This window comes from Vanessa cardui, chromosome Z, assembly GCF_905220365.1.
Source record: "Vanessa cardui chromosome Z, ilVanCard2.1, whole genome shotgun sequence".
Taxonomy (NCBI): Eukaryota; Metazoa; Arthropoda; class Insecta; order Lepidoptera; family Nymphalidae; genus Vanessa; species Vanessa cardui.
In genome coordinates, this window is record NC_061154.1 from 2,546,546 (window position 1) to 2,568,271 (window position 21,726).

The following is a 21,726-nucleotide window of genomic DNA, read 5'->3' on the forward strand; positions in this document are numbered from 1 at the left end:
AAATTTTTATTAATCTGTTTTACCTTTGAGGTACATTTCAAAAAAAGAATGAAATTTTCGAACTGATACTGGAATCAATTTGAATGTAAATCATAACCAATTTTTATTTATATTTAATTAAATAACCGACCCCGTATCTCTTGATTACTTAAACAAAGGATACATCTCTCTGACGTCATTATCATAACCATTATACGCCTCGTTAACTAGAAATTTTACATGAATAGAAATTATGCGCGTAAGCTAATATGGCTTTTTTAAAAAAATTGTAGATATTTAAATCAAGAATATTTCACTTATCTTTATTGTTGTATGGCATACTAAGATTTTTTAATTATATTACTGGGTGGTTATATGATTCACTCATAGAGTATATGTATTCTTAAAACATTCATTTAATTGTAGTGAAAAATCAGGAATTATTCTGCCTATGTCTGCAAAAATCCAAATAAAACAATAATATTCCTTTTATAACCTATATTAGATGTAATATTTATCTAAACATAAAAAGTTAAAAATTCGTGAGGGTAATTTCCGGAGCACTATTAGGACCTACTACGATTATTAAGAAAAAAAAAGTCACCTGGTTACAGAAGTATCAAGGCGGAATAATGTTACTATCGAAAGGAATACTAAAGAACCTAAAAGTTCTATTACTGAGCATATCTGAGAGTTTTGACAGCATCGAAAAGAAAATGAATAGAAAATGCAAAGCGATTTGTATGTGTATGTAACATAGTTGCTCCGTAGGGAATTGAGCTCGTTGGCAGTTGCAAGGCTTAAGGGCTAAGTTTGCTTATGGAAACACAACCGCTTCACTCAACAACATTATATATATGCTCAAGGAGTACGTACGTGGTATGTGTCAGCATACGGTATTATATCCTTTCATACTATGAAATCGTAGCGACGAACAATGCACCCGAGTAACATATAGATTAACACGTCACACGAATATATCAAGGTATATTTAATTAATTAAAATTTAAGAAATAACAACGTCTGGATCTGTAAACAAATTTATGCGTCTATCTTTTTTCACTTATCAAGTATATTGATGTTTTCTTATTTAATGTTGTGCGGAATATCATGACTGACAACAGTCAGTAAAACCAGATTGGCTTATATGACATTACTTAGTATTCGTGGGAGTCCTAAGTGGCCTTGTCTTATAAAAGTTATCATATATTTTTGCTACGTGGGATAGTTTTGTAATTTATTTATTTTGTATTAAAAACTATACCAAAAGACATTTTAAAATTAAACTACTTTAATTAAACACTTTTTTTTATTTTACATATATGTAAGTCACAAAAGATAGTAGTAGGTAGTAAGCAAATTTGCCTGACTATACTAAACAGTTACTGTTGCAAATAAAATATAAATCTCTAAGAATTGCTAACTATTTGTTAGATGACCAATGCTGCACGTCCTCTGCTCTGGAACCTCGAGTACGATGCAGTAAAAGGTGAATATGTTGTTGGTTAAGTGGAATACATTGGGTCCCCAGGACTCGATTTGAAACTCTCGTTAGTGAGATTTATGGGTTTAGTTTCCGATGTGTCTCCTAAGATGGAGGCACTATCGTCCAACAAACTTTTTTCTTTGGTCAGCGAAGTTATGTTACCAGGATCATGAAGTATTTGGGCAGTCTGGCTCATCCTAGGCGGTCACAGAAGCTTTAAAAGCCATTTGGAGTGCCTAATCCAAATGATCTCCAAAGCTTCTAGAACCAATCTTCTAGATAGATTAGGTAGCGGATGATATGCACAGATATAATCTTGAGGGACAGAAGGTAATAGTTCTGTCAACAGTGATATAAGAAATCGATAGACCCAATTGGTTATACAAATACAGACTACCTACCATCCATTAGATGCTCGACGCGTGCCACATAACGTGGAGCGGTAGAACCTGCTCAGTGTCCAACATGGACAAGAACTATTCCTGAGACAATCGTGTCAGCGATGCTCCACGGGGAATCGTTCTGAAGGGTGGTAACCCCATTCTTTAAGAACAGTATGGTTCAAAATGCAGGAGCTAGAATGGGAAAGCACTGTTCACGCTCAGCGCCGATGACGAAGTCTTTGTTTCGACTCCCCCAATAACTTGGTTCTCGATGACCCGGTTAAATTTCTAACGGTATCGAATGCGTGAGAGAAAATCACTATACGTATAAAATAAGCCTTTAATTTGGTAAAGAGTATTGTATATAATTGTTTATTAAAAATATGAACTGACAAGCATATATTCAATATGTTGTAAATCACTATCACCAACCATGCCATACAACATCAACGTGCCGAAACTTGAGAACTAAGATTTAATAATACCCCTAAACCAAAACACAACAGTACGGTGAATATGGCTATAGAATATTTGGGCGAGCATTACAATAAGTATGGATGCATCGTAAAATAAAGAGTGTATTATATTTGAGAAAAAGTAATTTTTTTTTTGTAAAATCTGATTCAAGCTCATCAAGTTTTATCAGTGTACTAGCTGACTCGGCCCTTTTGATAATAGTTGCCCAGGATAATAATAATCATAATGATTGTACGTCTTATACATGTTGAATGTGTGATACTTACTGAATGCTATATCCTGACACCTTGTCTATATGTATACATATGTCCGATAAAGAATGATAAGGGATGCTCTCTCGACTAAATAATGGTAATAAATACAGCGACTTGCGTTTAACGCCCGTAAGGGTGTGGGTGGAATACAACATGCGGTCACACTCGGTATATGTTACCAATATGTTGGAATTTTATGTATCTTTCATCAATCAGACTTTCAATTTAGTTTAAAGAAACATCCTGTTAGTTATTTGTTACAAATGGGTTTTCAATAATTTTTTTATACCTACTCGACCTGCGATGCTTTCCTTCATACAGATAAATTATATTATCGTGATAAATATTTATTCATCTCATACTTCCATATCAGTTAAAAGAATAAAATTAATTTTCGATAAAAAAAGTTTTAATATTTTTCGTAAATTTGTAACACATTAAAATATGTAATACTTATTATTGTACAATTACTTAATAATATACTGTAAGTATATTTTTTTAATATGCCAAGTTTTACTATTCATAAATTTTATAAAATATATGTATTAAGAAAGTTATAAAATTATATAAATGTATAAAACTATCGTTAGTATTACAAAGTTCTTGCAGTAATTATTGTTATAATAAAAGTTAAAAGAGAACGAAGGGAGTGTGCCCGTGACTTTATGGAATGAAAGATTTTCCAAGTTACACTGAACAGTTGATTCAGCCAATCAAATATACCCACCCTCCGGCTATCTCCCGCGCCTCTTCTCTTTATATAGCGCGATACGCAATGGACAGCCCGCAGTTTGTATCTGACAGTGCACAGTGCCTTCAACTTAGACGAAAATTAGCATAGAAGACAGATACCCAATATACTGAAACTTAAAACTCGATTGAAGTTGAGAAAGAGAACGGAAAATGAGCGGGTCAGGAAAAGGTCTTTTGGGTTTGTGGTTGTACAGAAACGGGTCAGATTGGCAAGTCAAGAATGAGTCTTCCCATCATCCCAAGTTGGCTGAGCTTCATGCAGCTCAACAGCATCCGCAAGAAGGGGAGAGGATCTCAGTAATATTCACGGTGAAGAACCAAGTTGGAGGCCTGGTTAGGGTTCTTTCGGTCTTCCAAGACCTCGGTATCAACGTTCTTCATATCGAATCTAGAAAATCTGCAATGGAAATTTCAGCTGTGAGTTTCATTTTCCAGCGAACGTTACTTGATTGATATGTTTACATATATTGCTAATGATTATTCTGTTTTTAAAATTTATATGACATTCCATTTATTCTCAATAACTTTGGTATATTTTCAATAATTATATTGTTACCGAAATGTTTTCAAATTAAAGAAGGTAACGAAAATTTGCAACGGTTGCTTGAGCGAATATTCAAAAACATTGTTGGTTTTTAGTCTGACATCCTGGTGGACGTCGAATGTGACCCACGTAGAATGGAACAGCTCAAGCGAATGCTAAAACGCGAAATCCAGGATTTCGAAGTGGTTTCCTCTCAAACTGGAGACGACTTCCCACCTCCAACACCACTATCAGCAGCGGCTAGCTTTGGTATATTAAAATAAACAATTAAAATTAGAATAAATTATTTTCGAACTATGCTTGCGATAACATATTTAAACCTATTTCTCTTGAAACTTTAGCTTTTGTATCTTTTAACATGAGAATTAATATTACACAAATAAATGTCCATAACTAATAAAGAATACAGTTGATTAATTGCTGAAATTTTGGTAGCAGGGCTATTTAGTTCGTGTGATGAAGATAAAATGACTATGGGTAATGCATATTTAAAACAACTGTATATTAAAAAAAATCAGTGTGTTTCTGAACAATGTTCAGATGGGGTAGCTCATTGAGTAAATGGGTCGTAAAATCGGAACAAAGTAACTTACCAACTATTTACTTAAGCCCTAAATTGCCATATACTTCCGCCTCTATTCCAAACTGGCTCTTACAAAATATAGGCTAATTACTTAATGAAATTTACATTAATAATCTTCTATGCAATTTGCTCATCCATAAAATGAATACTGCTAGCTAAATAAGTGAAACGATTGCTATGCAACAGACTTATCTTTATATGATCAGCATATTAACGTAATATCAGTTAAAAGATAATATCTACAATACCATGCGAATATATCCTCATTAGCTTTATGCATACATATTAAGGGCTCAAATCGTAAGCACACCATTTAGGAGTCCAATCAATATATTATTTTTCTTCCTATATAATATGTTCATATGTTTTTAGATTTTGGGGAGATGGCGTGGTTTCCCCGTAAGATTTCTGATTTAGATCGTGCTCAAAACGTTCTCATGTATGGGTCGGAGCTTGACGCTGATCATCCTGGCTTCAAGGATCCAATTTATCGCAAGCGACGGGAGCAGTTCGCAGCTATTGCTAATAATTATAAATAGTACGTATGATTAATAGTAATTCATATTCCATAGGTATTATATGCTCAGTTGAATCTAATAATGAAAATAATCGTTACTGAATAAGATTAAGTGATAATTTCCCTATATTTCTCAAAAATAGAGATAATCTATGTAGACCTACGTAGGTACATGTTTTCATGGGTCTCTACATGCGATCAGTAGGAATTGATCGTCACATATTATTCCATATTTAAAAAAATAATAAAGAAGAAGTTTGTGATAAAAATAATAATTTTATTTTTTTTAAAGATTTGTATTTTAATAAAATGCCTTTTCATTATAATTTATTATTGTTAGAGAAATACAAGTAAATTTGAATTGAATGAAAATAATTATACTCAGTCATAAAAATAAACAGACTATAATTATTTAATTTATTAATTGTGATATTTTTAATAGCGGCCAGCCTATCCCGAAGGTACAATATACCGAAACGGAGATTAAAACATGGTAAGTCAAAAATCTTTGCTTTTATTAAACTGCGTTCACACGAGTTGATCTTAGTTTATTGTCTGGTAAATAGAAATAAAGTTCAAACATCATACCAAATGAAATGAACATGTATCGATTTGATGTAAGTAAATAATTTTAATATCAAAATTCATTTGATTGAAAGTTTTATATTAAATGATTGAAAAAATGTAAATTAGTCAAATTAATAATGGACAATAAATTTAGTCATACGATTGATGAAATTAAAACCTTTGTAAACAATATCAAGCCACGAGTGTCCTAACAAAGATAGTATTCAACAATTTAATTTGATTTAAAAACAGAGATTTTTATATTAAAACTCATTTTATCTTCCAATATAACTTTGCGAATTGATTAATATGTAAATACTTTGAATATAACTGTATTAAAATGATTATATGTGTCATAGTAAATTACGTACGTACTTATTAAAGTTAAAATTCTTAATCGTCATATTTACAACTTCAAAATTTACTAACGTAACGTAACATAACTTATACGCAAAATTATTCAGTGAATATCAAACTTTGAAGATGATTATTATAAGGAAGGAAATTAAATTTAAAGACGGTTAAGCTTGAACAACGTGCATTAAAAATCCGTTACTTATTATCCACTATTCATGATAATAAGTTTTTGATGAAAAGGGCTAGGTGTGCTCAGCAAGACAGTACTTCAAGGCGGCCTTATCGCCTAAAACCATAGAAGGTGCAAATTCACCCTCACACGGGGAGTACTCCGAGTACCTAGAGCATCAACTTTCACCTCTGGGCGGGCGAATTATCGATGATGAAGTCCTTTCAGACCAGCTTGATCCTTTGACTTTGCGTAGAAATGTTGGATCACTCTGCATAGTCCACCATATTTTCTACGGGGAATGATCCGTGGAATTGTTTGGATTCATTCCTACTGTTGAATTTGAACTTCAGATATCGAGCCAAAGTATAAGTTTCATAAGCACCAACGGATGATCGAAAATCTACAACAGCGTGGTTTCTAAGGCATTTAATGCCTCGCACAACCACTCTGAGGAACCAGATTTCACTGAAGTTTTTCTGAACTGATACGACTTGAGAGTTTCCACGAGCAGAGCGTAAAACCTTAAAGGCCGGCATTGTACCTGAAAGGCCCCCGATCTTGCAAATTTTCATGGGTGGTAACCACTTTCCATCACACGAGTCTCATGGTACTTTACCAAATTTGGCAAAAAAAGATAATGTGCCTTCCTACATACTTAATACATTGCATACCATTTATATATATAGTAAACTATTTCATTATATTTAGTAACAAACATTTATATTTATTTTATTGAAATTGAAAATAATAAGCAGCAAAGCTGAAACTTAATACATGAATACATATATAAAATTGAAGTAATCTTTTCTCAGAAATTTGATCTATTTCAATTTTGTTTCCTTTCGAAAAGGTCACATTATGTTAGCCCTTAATATGTAGTGCGATGTGATCTTTGCTAATTGACTCGTTCAATTTGCCAGAGTGAAGATGAGAAACGAAAATCTAGTGAAATGTAGAGAAAATCTAGCCACCGCGAAACAGGGATGTGATAGTTTTAAACAACGCCATCTATCGGTCCCAACTTGTATCAAAAGCTATAAAACAAATGTTTAATTTTTATTTCTATTTATTTTGACTGTATATAACATTTTAGAAATAATAACATTTTAGAAACAGTAATTGGATTTATTCCGCAAAAAGATTTTAAATTTGATTTTTTATTCGAAATAAATACTTACATAGTGTTCCTAATATTGTATTGTACTAGACAAGTCGTTTTATTTGAAAGTTGTAAAAAATTTAACCGCCGTTTTGAGACTGAATAATATATAATACTCAGTTGATATGTCATCAAAACTACAACAAGGAGATAATATTTGAAATTATCGAATTTGACCATAATAAAAAACAGGACTGGATAAATGAAACCATTTAATTAAAAAAAAGAGTTGTTATTGCTATTCGAATTCGAAAAATCTAGTAAGGGAACCAAGAAATCTTATAAAAACAAAGAAAAATAAAATAATACGAAAGTTATATGAATATTATTACTTCAAAAAAACCTTCGATTTCTAATACGTTTTCAATAAGACTTGAAGCGAATTCTATCATAATCAATGCTTAAGGTTTCCAACTTTATCTCCAATACTTTTCTAAAGTATTGAACATTCAATTTACTGACATTTTTCGACATGTACTAGTATTCAATTTACTGACATTTTTCGACATGTACTAGTATTCAATTTACTGACGTTTTTTCTATACTGGTTACCTTATAATATTACTTTCAGACTAAATACGAATTAAGGAACGGATCGAGTCATCGAAGAATACAGACTTGAAAAACTATAACATACTTTTTTAATTTAATAACTAAGACCAAATGTTAGAATTATCTATTGTCTTAACTTATATTTATTTTTATTTTGTTAATAGTAAGCAAATAAATTTTTATAAATAAAAAAAAACCGCCTTCAAAAATGAACTAAAAAGAAAAAAATAATCAGTTACATCCATATCCAATTTACGATTTTTTAATCACCTCTCAAAGTCGGTGCCATCATTGCTAATGTAGGTACATAATACATAATACATACATACAAAAACTATATCTATTTATTGTATAGATGACACCATTAGACAAACCTTACTATCGATACAAATTAAATGATTTCAATATAGGAATTTATTTACTTTGTTGGCACCGACTTCAAAAGGTGATTAAAAAGTCGTAAATTGGATATGGATGTAACTGATTATTTTTTTCTTTTTAGTTCATTTTTGAAGGCGGTTTTTTTTATTTATAAAAATTTATTTACTGCTTTTCAGTGTTGTTTTATTATTTATAATTACAATTGGTAAACATTCTTATTCTTATATATAATAGTTGTTCATAAAGAATCCCATTATTTGGCTTTCGACTCTAAACATAACTCAACGCCGTTTCAATGCGATGTGGACTGCAACTCAAATTAAGCGTTACCTAAGTTACAATAGCCTAATGTTAACTGCTCATCGCCAATTAGGCAATACCATTTTTCCCGATACAATGCCGTTAATCATTGAGGAGTTCTCCTGGTAATCCACCATCAGCTAGATTTCATCATAGGCATGTTTACTAACATCAATTGCTTAACGACTATCTTAAAGAAATAGAACTAAACCCGTAAAATAGTTACTTACTAATAGGTTCTGATTACCAGTTGTGGTCTTCATCATCAGTTCCACTTCATCAAATGTCACTTTTCGTGAGCATATGGCCAAGGCACTTTGAATAAAACCAAAATCACTATAGGTGTGCCTATAAAATTTGAGGAGTTCCCTCGATTTCTCCAGGATTACATCATCAGATCCTGATCTCCTGACAATGGGACCACCTGTAAAACATGCCCTTTCAAACAAAAAAAGAATTGTCAAAATCGGCCCAGCCATCTTCGAGTAATTCGGTAACATACATAAAAAATAAAAAAAAAAAAAAAAAAAGGCCCCGACGAATTGAGAACCTCCTCCTTTTTTTGAAGTCGGTTAAAAAGACGTCAACCAGAGACGATCTCTTATTGAACGCGCTGACCGACCAATCAGCGTTCTTATTTTATAACAGCCAGCGTTTCGTTTCGCAATATTGCTATAGTAACGAGTATTTTCGCAAAAATCCTGACTTTGTCCAGTAAGATTTGATAATTTTTCGCCTATGTCTAATTATCCGCGTTTTCGCAAAACCCCTAGGATTTTCGCGAAGATTCGAAGAATCAAATTATCCTACGACATATACATAATGTTTTTTCATATGCATTTAGTAAAAAGCGTTTTTTATATATTACAAACAGACACATTAATTTTATTATATGTATAGCTAAGCAACAGTCTTCATGCGACAATTATTAATACAAGTTTCTTGCAACTCATAAGAGTATGGTAAGACTTGTTACGAACTGAGATGAGCAATGTGGTCGGTAGTTTGAAATTCAATTTCGAGAACTTACGTCGCATGTATTAGTAGATATCAGAGTTCAATCTAAGGTAACAAACTTAGATCAATAAGACACATATTTAGTATTTAAAAATAATATATTTTAATCGGCCATTCACTAAAACATCTATAATTTAAAAATGAATCAATGAATTATATATATATATGTAAAAATCTAAAAGCAATACTTTTCTTCTACAGTCCCATACAAACGATTTAAAATACTTAGAAGTCAATTTGAAATTCAATAGCATAGAATAGAATAGAATAGAATGGGTCTGTACAGCATGTAACCGAAATCATGTCATAAAAACTGTAAACGTTGTAAGACATTCTGTAGTATATTTAGTATCAGCATTGCACCCGTGCGAAGCCGGGGCGGGTCGCTAGATAATCTACACTAATATTATAAAGAGGAAAACTTTGTTTGTTTGGTTGTAATGAATAGGCTCAAAACTACTGGACCGATTTTAAAAATTCTTTCACCATTCGAAAGCTAAATTAATCCCGCATAACATAGGCTAAATTTTATTTTGAAAAAAAAGTAGGGTTCCGTAAGATATTTTTGGTTTTTCGGACAAAAAAGGAAAAAATCTACCAAAAAAGTTGATTTTTTGCGTATGATGCCTAAACTATAAAAGATAGAACTCTAAAATGTTCTAACTCCGGTCCTTAGAGGGCATAATGGCCTCCGACCCTATGTACCTCATCAGATTCGTGGCTGATGTTGGTCTGGCTAAGGTGTTGTGATCACGAATTTGAGGTTTATCACAATAGATCCAAGCGCCGGTTGCAGTAATTCTTCAAATGTGACCGTGTCTCAGCAGTAGGGATATTAGAAGACTGATTATGAACCGTTATCTACGCGGGCGACCGCTAGTAATAAATATATAAGGACAGTGATTAACCAAGTTTTTGCTATATACCAACAAAATGTTATGAAATTCATCAAAGTTTTCAAATGACAGTCTCAAATTGTTAACACCGAGACAATCAAAATGGTTGCCTCGTCTGAAATGTGACGTCACTTCCTTGACGACGTTACTAATCTTTCGTTCCACAATATCTATATTTTAAAGAAAACTGTGTAGTTTATTGTTATATTTGTATATAAATATTCTAATATTATCGTTATTATATCCTCCCTAATATTTCCACTTACCTGTTTTCATTTTAAGCGCCTATCACCAAAGGTTGTCTGTGAGAGATTTCTCTAAGCTATAAGACCGTCTTTGGACCCCACGCCTTTGTATTTGTTGTACGTTATTATTATTTTTTTAATTTATTTTATGTTTTCTCATGCGCTGTGCAATAAAGCATAGCAAGCTTTGTACAGCATATGTTAAAAATATATAGCACAAATTAATTTAATTAAAATGTCAACACAATTCATTCGAGATAGGGCTCCGTTTGTCTTAATTTTATTTTAAACAAAAATGTTTTTTAAAACGTAATTTTATATCTGTACTTAATAAAATGTTTGATCTTATTATTAAAAAGTATTTCATATATAGCTCAATCCTTGTAACTTTCTAGCACAACTATGATATACACGAACGTTTCGTCTAGACGGACTGACTATACTTAGAATAGATGACTACTTTCAAATCGCTTTACCTTGTTCATATCTCGCAGTTCACTACTCTCGACAATTAGATTGCAAGGCATATTGATTATATTTAAATGATAAAAAAAGTCTTCAATAAATATTATATATTTATAGCATAAGCCGATTTTGTGCCAGTGGTTATAGGCATAGCTGCACGTAGAAAATCGATTACTCTCATTTTGAAGAGTTCAAACTGTATATTGTCAGAAAAAGAAAGGATTCTTGATTGCAATTTACTAAACTGCTGCGATTTAACAAAAAAATAATATTAGATAGTGGAAAGAAGTTACTGGCCGGTTTAACGCTTGTATAAGAAAAAAAAGCGAAAAAAAAAACCGTCGAAAAACTCCGATTCTATTGAATATATGCAAAGTTTCGCGGGAGATCTCTTAGTAAATGTTTAATGTAGTAAAATCTTATTACATTTTGTCTGTTTTATCTACTGTTATCTCTCATCGCATATTTTGTCAGTGTAACACAGGCACAATGAGTATACTTTCTAAGGTTGTAAATGCAAGGGAATACTTAATATTTTACCGTCCATAGTGATTCGTAAGACTTTCAAATAGGCGATTTAATGGTATTTGTCATGCTTACCTATACACAACTGTAATTATAACTTATTTAAAAAAAATCAGATAAGGGAAATTACCTACCGTCAATTATTCTACCGCTGCAAAGAAAATTATTTGAACACACGGATCATAGCATTTTCAATCGTTTTATATTGAAGAGATTATTTTGCTCGTACACATTGTATTATTTATAAATACTAATCAAATGATTATAATCTTTAATCGTTATTTCAGGGGCATAGTATTCAGGGAACTTCATAAACTCTACCAGAAACACGCTTGCGAGGAGTATCTTGAAAACTGGCCTCAGCTGGTTAAATACTGTGGATACAAAGAAGACAATTTACCTCAGGTAAGGAACAAACTCACTTATTCTATTCATTTGTTTATATTCTAAGAATTCACTTCGTATTTCACCTGTGAAATATTTCGACTTTCGGTGATACATTATTTTGATACATGTAAATGAAATTGTTTTACAGTAAATTAAAACAAAAAAGTGTATAAAATATTTTGAAATATAGAAATGTTAATATTCAAATATAAATGGTACCTATATAATTGTGAGTGAACAGTAGAAGTGTTGTAAAATATTGATAGATGGCGTGCCTTGTACATGGAGTTACTTTAGTACATTGCTGTTTTGGGAAAACTCCGCTAGATGTCGCTGATTGACTGTACTGAGATTAACCAAAATATTTGTAACAAATTATTCATTGATAATATAAAGAGAAAACCAGTTACAGTTAGAAATGAATTAAGATATAATTTCAATTTTATTTGACTAAATAATCCAATGTTACTGCTATTGAATATTACATTCTGAACCAGAGGAAATTTTACATTTAATATAATAATGTAAACGATGAGGATGAAAATTCATAAGTGATGGGTTTCTTAAAAAATGAGTTTTATGAGGTTTTAATTTTGTTCTATTTTCAAAAAAAAAAATCATGTTCTTATGAGAATAATACATATTTTTAAATAACTCTTGACTGATATTGAATAGAACTAATTGGAAGATTTCTTTATAAACGTTCCGAATAAAATGTTCTCTCTCTTCAAATCTCGAGCTCTGTGTATTTCATCATTCCAGTTGGAGGATGTAAGCGTATTCTTGAAACGCAAGACTGGATTCCAACTTCGTCCCGTCGCTGGTTATTTATCCCCGAGAGATTTTCTCTCCGGTCTGGCTTTTAGGGTGTTCCATTGCACTCAGTATATTCGTCATTCGTCCGATCCCTTCTATACACCTGAACCGTAAGTAGTATTATATTTAGAATAGAATTTATTTTCGTAATCAATAAGTTTAAAAACATATTCGTTCGTATATATCCTTTGTTAAAACTTACTTTTAATTTTTAAAGACAATTTCATTGCCGATATGTGAAACTATAATATTATAAATGTATTGGTGTAAAATATACTAAATTATTTGCCTAATTAATATTCATTAAATATACGTACGTGATATGGGACTGAAAACTGGAACAATGCATTTAATAACTACATATTTGAGAGCGAAAAGGTTAAATATATATAAAGGCTTAAATATATGATGTGCCCACTAGGTTGGGGCCCAGGGAGCAGAATTTTTAACTATTACTATACAGTGTTTATCATTTCACACAATATATTATTTGACTTAGCATTATTTCTTTTTTTTTTTAACCATGTACAAGTTAATTGTAAGTACTATAAAAATATGTATTGGCTTATATTAAAGTCTGCAAACATTATAGAAATATTATTCTGAGAATTTTGAAGTGAAATATAATATCTGATGAATATGAGATTAATCGAGATGATCAGCATGTAACTACATAGTTATCTACTGAAACTTCATGACATTGATAAATTCTGTATTAGAAGCGATTTTGAATTGTATTATAAAGTCGTATAATAATTTATAGTGATTGCTGCCATGAGCTCTTGGGTCACATGCCGCTACTCGCCAATCCCAGCTTTGCACAATTCTCACAAGAACTGGGTCTGGCGTCGCTTGGAGCTACAGATGAAGATATTGATAAATTGGCAACGGTAAGATCAAGATTCGAACAGTTCGTAAATTTAAAATTGTTGGCACTAAAAAATATTCGACAAAAATTTTGGGGTCCTATTCGCCAAAATTTTTCCTGCTGTAATAAAAGTATTCTCAGTAATGAAATATCTGTATTTATTTTCATTCTGATATCTAAGGATTTTGTTATGTAGTACTTTTTTGTGGCTTACATTAAACTTTGAGGAATAGTCACGTGAGGAAAAAGGGTTATTTTTTATACTTACCGGGTAGCCATATGACTCTACTTAGGTGACTAAGTGGAAGTGGTGTGCCTTCAAGGCAATTATACACAATCCATCTTTTTTTTAAATACAGTATTATTTAAACTTATTTCTTGGAATTTACTATTGTTTTGATTCACACAATTTTATTTCTTGCATTTTTTAATGATAGCAAAATCGTTCCTACCTATCTAACTAGGTAGGTATCCAAGGTATCTCACAACACATGTTGCTTCTTAATTTGAATTAATCCATTAGTATAATTATGAATATACATGCAATATTCGCATGCAGAGAAGATTATGTGCTTTTAAAATAGTTATGTAATTAATATTAATCTAGATCAAGATAATGATAGTTCATAAGATATAACTGCGACGTATTTCGTTTACGACTGTTAGTGGAGTTTATGGCCTTTGGTTTAATTTTAATTGAATCTTCATCGTTAATTAAGAACTGAAACTTCTTTGATATCTCCTCGAAAGTTATCGCCTTAAAGTTTTGTTTTATTATCAACTGATTAAAGTATCAGATGAATCTGAACGAGACTCTGCTATTAAAATGTTGGTGATCTTAACGATGATCAAATAATATGTATGTTTACATATAATAAAATTGTTGCAAACAAACACTTGTTTGTAATATTATAATAGCCCTTTTTTACTCAATGCATATGTATCTACATATATATATATATATATATACACGGTACATATATAGAAATAACATTTTTTCAATTTTTGTCTGTCTGTCTGTTTGTTCCGGCTAATATCTGGAGCAGCTGGAAAGATTTTGACAGGACTTTCACTGGCAAATAACTGATATAATAAGCAGTAACTTAGGCTACAATTTTTTTTTTGTTAAAATCCAACGCGTACAAGGTCGCGGGCACAGCTAGTTTTATATAAAATAATAATGAAGTGTAGTAAGATATACCTTATTACTTTTTCTTTTGAAAGTTTTTTAGAGAAAGCATTTTTTTAATCTGCATTTAAGAAGGCTAATCAATTACTCTGAAAGTACTCTCAGCTAACAAGTGCTCTTGCTTTCAAAACTCTAAGCGATCTTTTCACATCGCAAAGTAGACTTATACAGATTTTTACAGCTATTCTAGTTAAAATATCTAGTTTGAAAATACAAAACAATAAAATAATTCTAATCCGTACATATAATAAAATTGGAGTGTCTGTTTGTAATATTTAAATAGCCCATTTTACTCAATGCATTTATGTATCTATACACGGTACATATACAAAAATACATTTTTATAATTTTTGTCGGTCTGTCTGTCTATTTATTCCAGCTAATCTCTGGAAAAGTTGGTCCGATTTTGACGGGTATTTCAGTGGCAGATAACTGATAATGGGGAGTAACTTAGGCTACATTGTTTTTAGTTATAGCTAGTAATTTATATGATTGTGTTGCTATCCCGCGACGCACTCTGTAAATGTCGAAAAAAGGTTTTTTTTTTTTTTATTTAAACAGAATGAAAACGAGTTATCCTTGACTACGATTGCCATTAATCTTCTGAGCCTATTTCCTAAGTTACGTCAAAGTGACAATTGTTCGTAGTGATAAATTATAGTAACCCAAATCTAGTGTTATTCGAATATGTAAATAAATAACGTTAAACCTTTTAGGGATTACACGATAAATATATGAAATGCATGCAATAAAATAAAAACAAAATGTTCGAATTCATAATTAATTTCAATTTTATTGACTCCAACTAAAATTACTAAATATTCAGTTGAAATGTCAAAATTAATACTGACAAATAATGACAATTATTTCTACCGCATAACGCTTAAATAACGCGTATAAATTTAAATTGAAATTATGAAAGTTATATTATATTCATAGTTATTAAAATGATGCCCGGGTACTTAAACAAATAACAGTGTTAAATCTATATTAAAATATCTATCTATATTATTATTGTCAATATCGTTACGTTTCAGCTTTATTTCTTCACGGTTGAGTTCGGTCTATGTCGTCAAACTGATGGCAGCTTTCGAGTTTATGGAGCTGGTCTGCTCTCCTCTGTGGCTGAGCTGCAACATGCCCTTACCACGCCCGATAAGATAAAGAGATTCGACCCTGATGTTACCGTTAACGAAGAGTGTATCATAACATCATACCAGAATGCTTATTATTACACGGATTCTTTCGAAGAAGCAAAGGAGAAAATGAGGTCAGTCATAAATATGAACATACTCATTTATATTCATAAATCATCACACTTTTAAATATTTTAATTTAATGTTACCAGATAAGATTTATAATCTGTGTTTTTCGCATGTATCTCAATCTGTGACGAAATATTTGTAAACTTTTTAGTATGTCTCGATGTTGGTATGGTATTACGTGGAATTGAAATCATTGTTCCAATTAAATTTTTTTTTAGAATTGGATGATCCATTTTATTTAATTGAACAATAGTGTTGTTACGTCCGCGATGTAAAAATACACGACAAAGTCCAAATGGGATTATTTTGTCCCGCGGTATTTTCGTTCAGTTCGAGTGAAATTTTTCATTCGATTTTCAAATTAAATATACACATCGCGTAAAATATATTAGGTGAAGTTGGTATTGATAAATTTAAATAATTTTACATTCTTCTAGTTTATATCTAAGAACTGTCTAAAGACAAGGTACTAAAATTGTCTATGAAGACGATTATTATTTATTTTATAACTATTAGATACAAGTCGTTATGGCGTGTATGTTACGGATTTTGCGAACGAGAAAATAGACAAACTGATGTTGAATGGTCACCACCGCCCATTGACAATGGTGCTGTTAGAAATATTAACTATTCCTTACACCATTCCGTTGTATCACCAATATTAGGAACTAAGATGTTATGTCCTTTGTTACTACTGGTTCAATCACCCAACAACCCGAAACACGAAACTACTGAGTACTGCTCTTTGTCGGTATTACGTGGTACCTATCCTAAGTACAAATGAATATCAATATTAAATATTCTCATTTAGAAATTATGGCAATATATGATAATATTAAGTTATTTGGGACTGTTTGGAACCTTTTATTAATTTTAATATCGTAGTCCACGTTTCAGTGTACATTATATTACACAAACTATATCAGAAAATAGACGTATAATCTAAATTCACTAATAGCGAGGTGAACTAATGGCCTTGGTGCCCAACGTCGGTTTCTTTGATCACAACAGCGCTGTCTAAAATAAAAATATTACACAATCTTTCCAGGGCCTACGCTGACAGCATCCAACGACCTTTTGGAGTTCGTTACAACCCGTATACTCAAAGCGTCGAAATATTGAGCAATGCTCAGAAAATTACCGCTCTTGTTCGTGAACTGAGAGGAGACATATGTATCGTATCTTCTGCAATTAAGAAGATTTCCGCTCAAGACTCCACTCTTGACGTTGAAACAATCGCAAATATGCTGCACACTGGACTTCAGGTACTTATAAATTATATCAATATCACACGTGTTTGATCATTATATACTAGCGATCTATCCTGGCTCCGGACGGGTAAACTAATACTAAATATACTTCAGGATTTATTTATTTACAACATCACATTAGAAACTTCTAAAATTATTAACGTTTCGTTACTATATTGTCCATGTGTTTTATATAAAAATGTGCCTCTCGAATCACTCTTTATATTTAAATAAACCGCTTCAAACTCTTGTAATTTTAAAGGCATACATAGGGAAAGACAGCAGTAAGCGACTTTGTTTTATACTATGTAATGATAAGTTTTAGGAACTTTGGGCGTTTAATTTTATATTAGATACTTCAAGCGAGCATCAGTTATGGCAATCTGCCAGCTGTTTCAATTAAAGGGTTTACATTACTTTTGTAATTAACATAAAATTCATTAACCACTGCATATTATTAGAAGTTCCTTTCAATCAAAGAACTGAAGGTCGGAATACACTTCAGTCTCTGTGTAATTAAGCTCCTTAAAGTTCAATGGAGTATTAATTATCCAGCTAACTGCACTACCAATTACAAGTTTTGAAGCCGAAGGGTGTTGCATCACTTAAAGCCTTTGATCTTTAACATATGGTACTTTATTGTTAATCGATAACATATATTTATTTTGTCATTATCAATAGTACTTATCAATGTCATTAGTTAATTGAGTTACCTTTAATTCAAACTATTAAAATAAATTAAAATTTATTTATTTTTAAAGCCACACTGTATACATATCATTACAGGATTGTTTCCCAATTCGATATTACAGCACTTTAAAAAATCAAATTTAAAATATATATCCATAATAAAATACAAAATTGTATATGATATATTCCAAGCAGCAATTATTGTGAGTTCAGTCAGGCTGCGACAAAACAAATCCACACCGTCTGCTATCACATTGAAAGTATATAACGTGCGCGTCAGTGGTGCTTCCTTGAGCAACTTGGTTCGCCCGGTGGGCACCGCTAAAAACAACAGTCGATGTCTCCGCCACACATATCTATCTGGGGCGTGCAGACTCAACTAAAAATCATTTCATTTATGTAGCAAAAATTGGGCGTCAAAAAAAAATATATACTTAAGAGATTATATAGGAATCGCTTGTCTGACCATGTCGTCAGTTATATGCAATATTTTAGCTCAAGCGAAAAGTTCAAAATTCATAAGATTTGACTTACAATAAACTACAGACGGATGTGAAATATTAAAAGTAATGAATTATAAACGTATTCATAATGAAATAAAAATACATACATACAATATACACAAATTATTTGTGTGTAAGTATGTGTGTGTCTGTGTATACTATTTAGTTATACAACATATATAGATATATTTACCCAGCCGCCTTTCAAAATACTTATAAAATCTTCACGTTAAATGATTGTTATTGGCATGTATCAGTACGAGTGAGTGACGCTCGCGCATAAAAAAAAACGTTAGTGTGCGTGTATGTGAGACAAGTAAGCTGTTCCTTGGGTGTTTGGCCTTACAATATACTTATACACAATAATATATAAATGATAATATCTACATAATATATATACAAATATGAACTAAAACTAGTTACTCTATAAATCTTGACCGCGTGGCATGCTAGCATTCTTACCACGGTTTTTCGGTTTCACAGTTCATATTCGTATATATTTAAGCATTTAATGTTATGAATTCATATCGTACATACCTAATATATATTCATACGTCATACATAAAACTTTGTAGCGTTTTCATGGCGCCAGCTTTTACACAAAATTTCACGATACGCGAAGTCTATTAAATACAATGTTGTAAGAATTTCTGGCAATCATTGCTAAAATGTAGGAAATATTTCAGAACACTACGTAGTGACGTTGTCGTGATGTACTAATTATTTGAAAACTATTTTTGGGCGCATTAAGTGACCGCATTTTTTTACTATATAATGATTTTTATTTTTTTATATTAAATTCCAATGATAAGTATTTACACAATCGGGTTTTAATTTGATTTACTGTTTAATAATAATCTATTGTTTATGTATACTATGAATTTAATAATGGCGGTGAAGGAAAACGTGAGGAAACCTGCAAGTGTCTAATTTCATCGAAATTCTGGCACATGTGCATTCCATAAACCCGCATTGGAATAGGGTGGTGGAATATGTTCCAAGCCCTCTCCGTAATGGAAGAGAAGGCCTTATCTCAGTCGTGGGAAATGTACATGCTGTTACTTTACTTTACTTTATATATACTATGGTGCAGATTTCATTTACGATTATATTTTTGTTATTTATGTGATAATAAACTTCGGTTGATTAATTAAATACCTTATCGATATAAAACTAGAGATGGAACAACTGACGATAAAAAGTATTCGGCATTTATGTCTAAAATAAAATTTATCACCGTTTAGAAGAAAGCAATAAAAATTTATAAGCTCATTCGCTTTCATTGATGTTAGTAACCGCCTTATGAGTTACTTGGATGGGATTTACTTCAAGCGATCTTGACTGTTGAACTCAAAAACTTTCGTACCGTTTGTTTCGTAAATGTTGGCACGATGCCAAAACCAAAATCCCCTGTTCTATTTACCCACTATTTCAAAACTATATTTCGAGATATTCTTGACCCACGTATTAAGGATAGCATTGAGACCTATTTCAGTAAGGTTAACTTATTATAATGTCCTCCCATTGTCATGGATCAGACGCATTGATGACGTCATCGATAGTTGACGCGTTATAAACACGCAGCTGATTTAGTTTTATGTATATCAATGGTTGTTTTTAGTCGTGTGATCTTAACCGAAGATTGGTTGGGTTTAGCGTAAGCCAACGTTGTTGACGCATTGGCGATGTAAGGAATGGTTAATATTTCGTATAGCGCTAATGTGGATGGCGGTTGCGACTATATACCATCAGGTAGTCCGTTTTCCATTAATCACAAACTACAAGTACCTCTGAATTTTTATGTGCTTGATATACATTTTCTAATTTAACTCATTGGGTATTATAGAAAAAAATTCTAACTCTAATGGAATAAAAACCCAATTATTAAATGTTTATTTAAATTAAAAATATAAACCTATACAAATCGAATATTTACAAATATTCTCTATGGGTTTTAAGAAATATGGCTCAGAATAAATAACAAATAACATGTTATTTTTTTATTTAAATTTTTATATAATTTGTCTTTAGACGGTTGTTATGAAATAAACTTAGCTGTATTTAACTTTTCCAAGCGGCTTGTCATTGATGGTGACATGATTAAACCAATATGGGTACCACACATTTATATAGTTACGGTAATTAAGATGTTATAATAAATTGTAATAAACTACTAATTGAAAGGAACACACTGAAAATAGAGATCCCTTGTCTTATATAGACACGCGGTAGACACTCGGTAGTGTGTAAAGCCAAGTTCAAGTAACAGATATAGATTACTTTCCTATATAAACATACATATATTTACTTCAATTTTACAGGTTAACGAGAGAAGCCCACAAAGCACTTCGGGTGGTAGTTCACCGAATTCTGAACGTGGTTTGTCTCCTCGTCCCGATGTTACGAAATAATTACTGAACTATTTTCTGAATACTATATTATATATACGTATATAACCTTTCTTGTAGATTGTGTGGTAATGTATAAATATTATAACTTGTCAGAGTAAAAGTATAATTTGCAACCATAGAAATCAATTATTATAAAATAGATTATTTATTTTATATATCATTTTAAACAATACAATTATATTTAATAGCAAATTGTAATGTAATTCCAATAGTGTTATTGCTTAATGTATTTTGAAGTTACTAATCTTTCAAATTTATACTTATAATATCGAACTTATTTACAAAAATAATATATTTAATCGTGTTAAAGAAATTCACATATCTATTATAGTAGATACTTCATTGCTAATGAGCAAAATATATTGTCTAAATGTTATATGTATCCTGCCTAATGTAGCGGCACATAATATTAATGTTTCATCAGAGTCAAATAAATAAATATTAATATAATGTTATAATTGTTTCATTTATAAAATATTTGATAATATTAAATATTATTCGACATACCTTGACACGTAAAGTTTAAAAGTATAGTAGTAGTATAGTATAATGAGCGATATTATCAATTGTTGATATCGTAGAAATGTTGTGGTCAAAGAATGAGAAATATATCTTAAATTATATTATTTGATGGTTGAGCCCTATACTGGAAAACAACAATGCTTCATAATTATTGTTGTAAAAAGAGATATAACATTTGAAAAACAAAATAACTGATGACTTATTTAAATGGGA

At 31.3% G+C, this 21,726-nt stretch overlaps 1 protein-coding gene across 1 annotated transcript; it reads left to right on the top strand.

Moving 5' to 3' along the window:
• Nucleotides 1-3,388: 3,388 nt before the first annotated feature.
• On the top strand, nt 3,389-21,096 carry LOC124543141 (tryptophan 5-hydroxylase 1). Its single transcript, XM_047121211.1, has 10 exons — nt 3,389-3,749; nt 3,972-4,125; nt 4,832-4,997; nt 5,419-5,469; nt 11,900-12,017; nt 12,762-12,925; nt 13,579-13,705; nt 15,910-16,142; nt 17,186-17,402; nt 20,902-21,096. The coding sequence occupies exons 1-10, from the start codon at nt 3,483-3,485 to the stop codon at nt 20,989-20,991; spliced, it is 1,587 nt and encodes a 528-aa protein (XP_046977167.1). The 5' UTR covers nt 3,389-3,482; the 3' UTR covers nt 20,992-21,096.
• Nucleotides 21,097-21,726: the final 630 nt, after the last annotated feature.

Bases quoted from the DNA above. Each gene is read 5' to 3' on its own strand.
- LOC124543141 (XM_047121211.1), top strand. From the start codon at position 3,483: ATGAGCGGGTCAGGAAAAGGTCTTTTGGGTTTGTGGTTGTACAGAAAC. The intron at 5,470-11,899 runs GTAAGTCAAAAA...TCGTTATTTCAG, and splicing joins GAAACGGAGATTAAAACATG to GGGCATAGTATTCAGGGAAC. The intron at 12,926-13,578 runs GTAAGTAGTATT...AATAATTTATAG, and splicing joins CCCTTCTATACACCTGAACC to TGATTGCTGCCATGAGCTCT.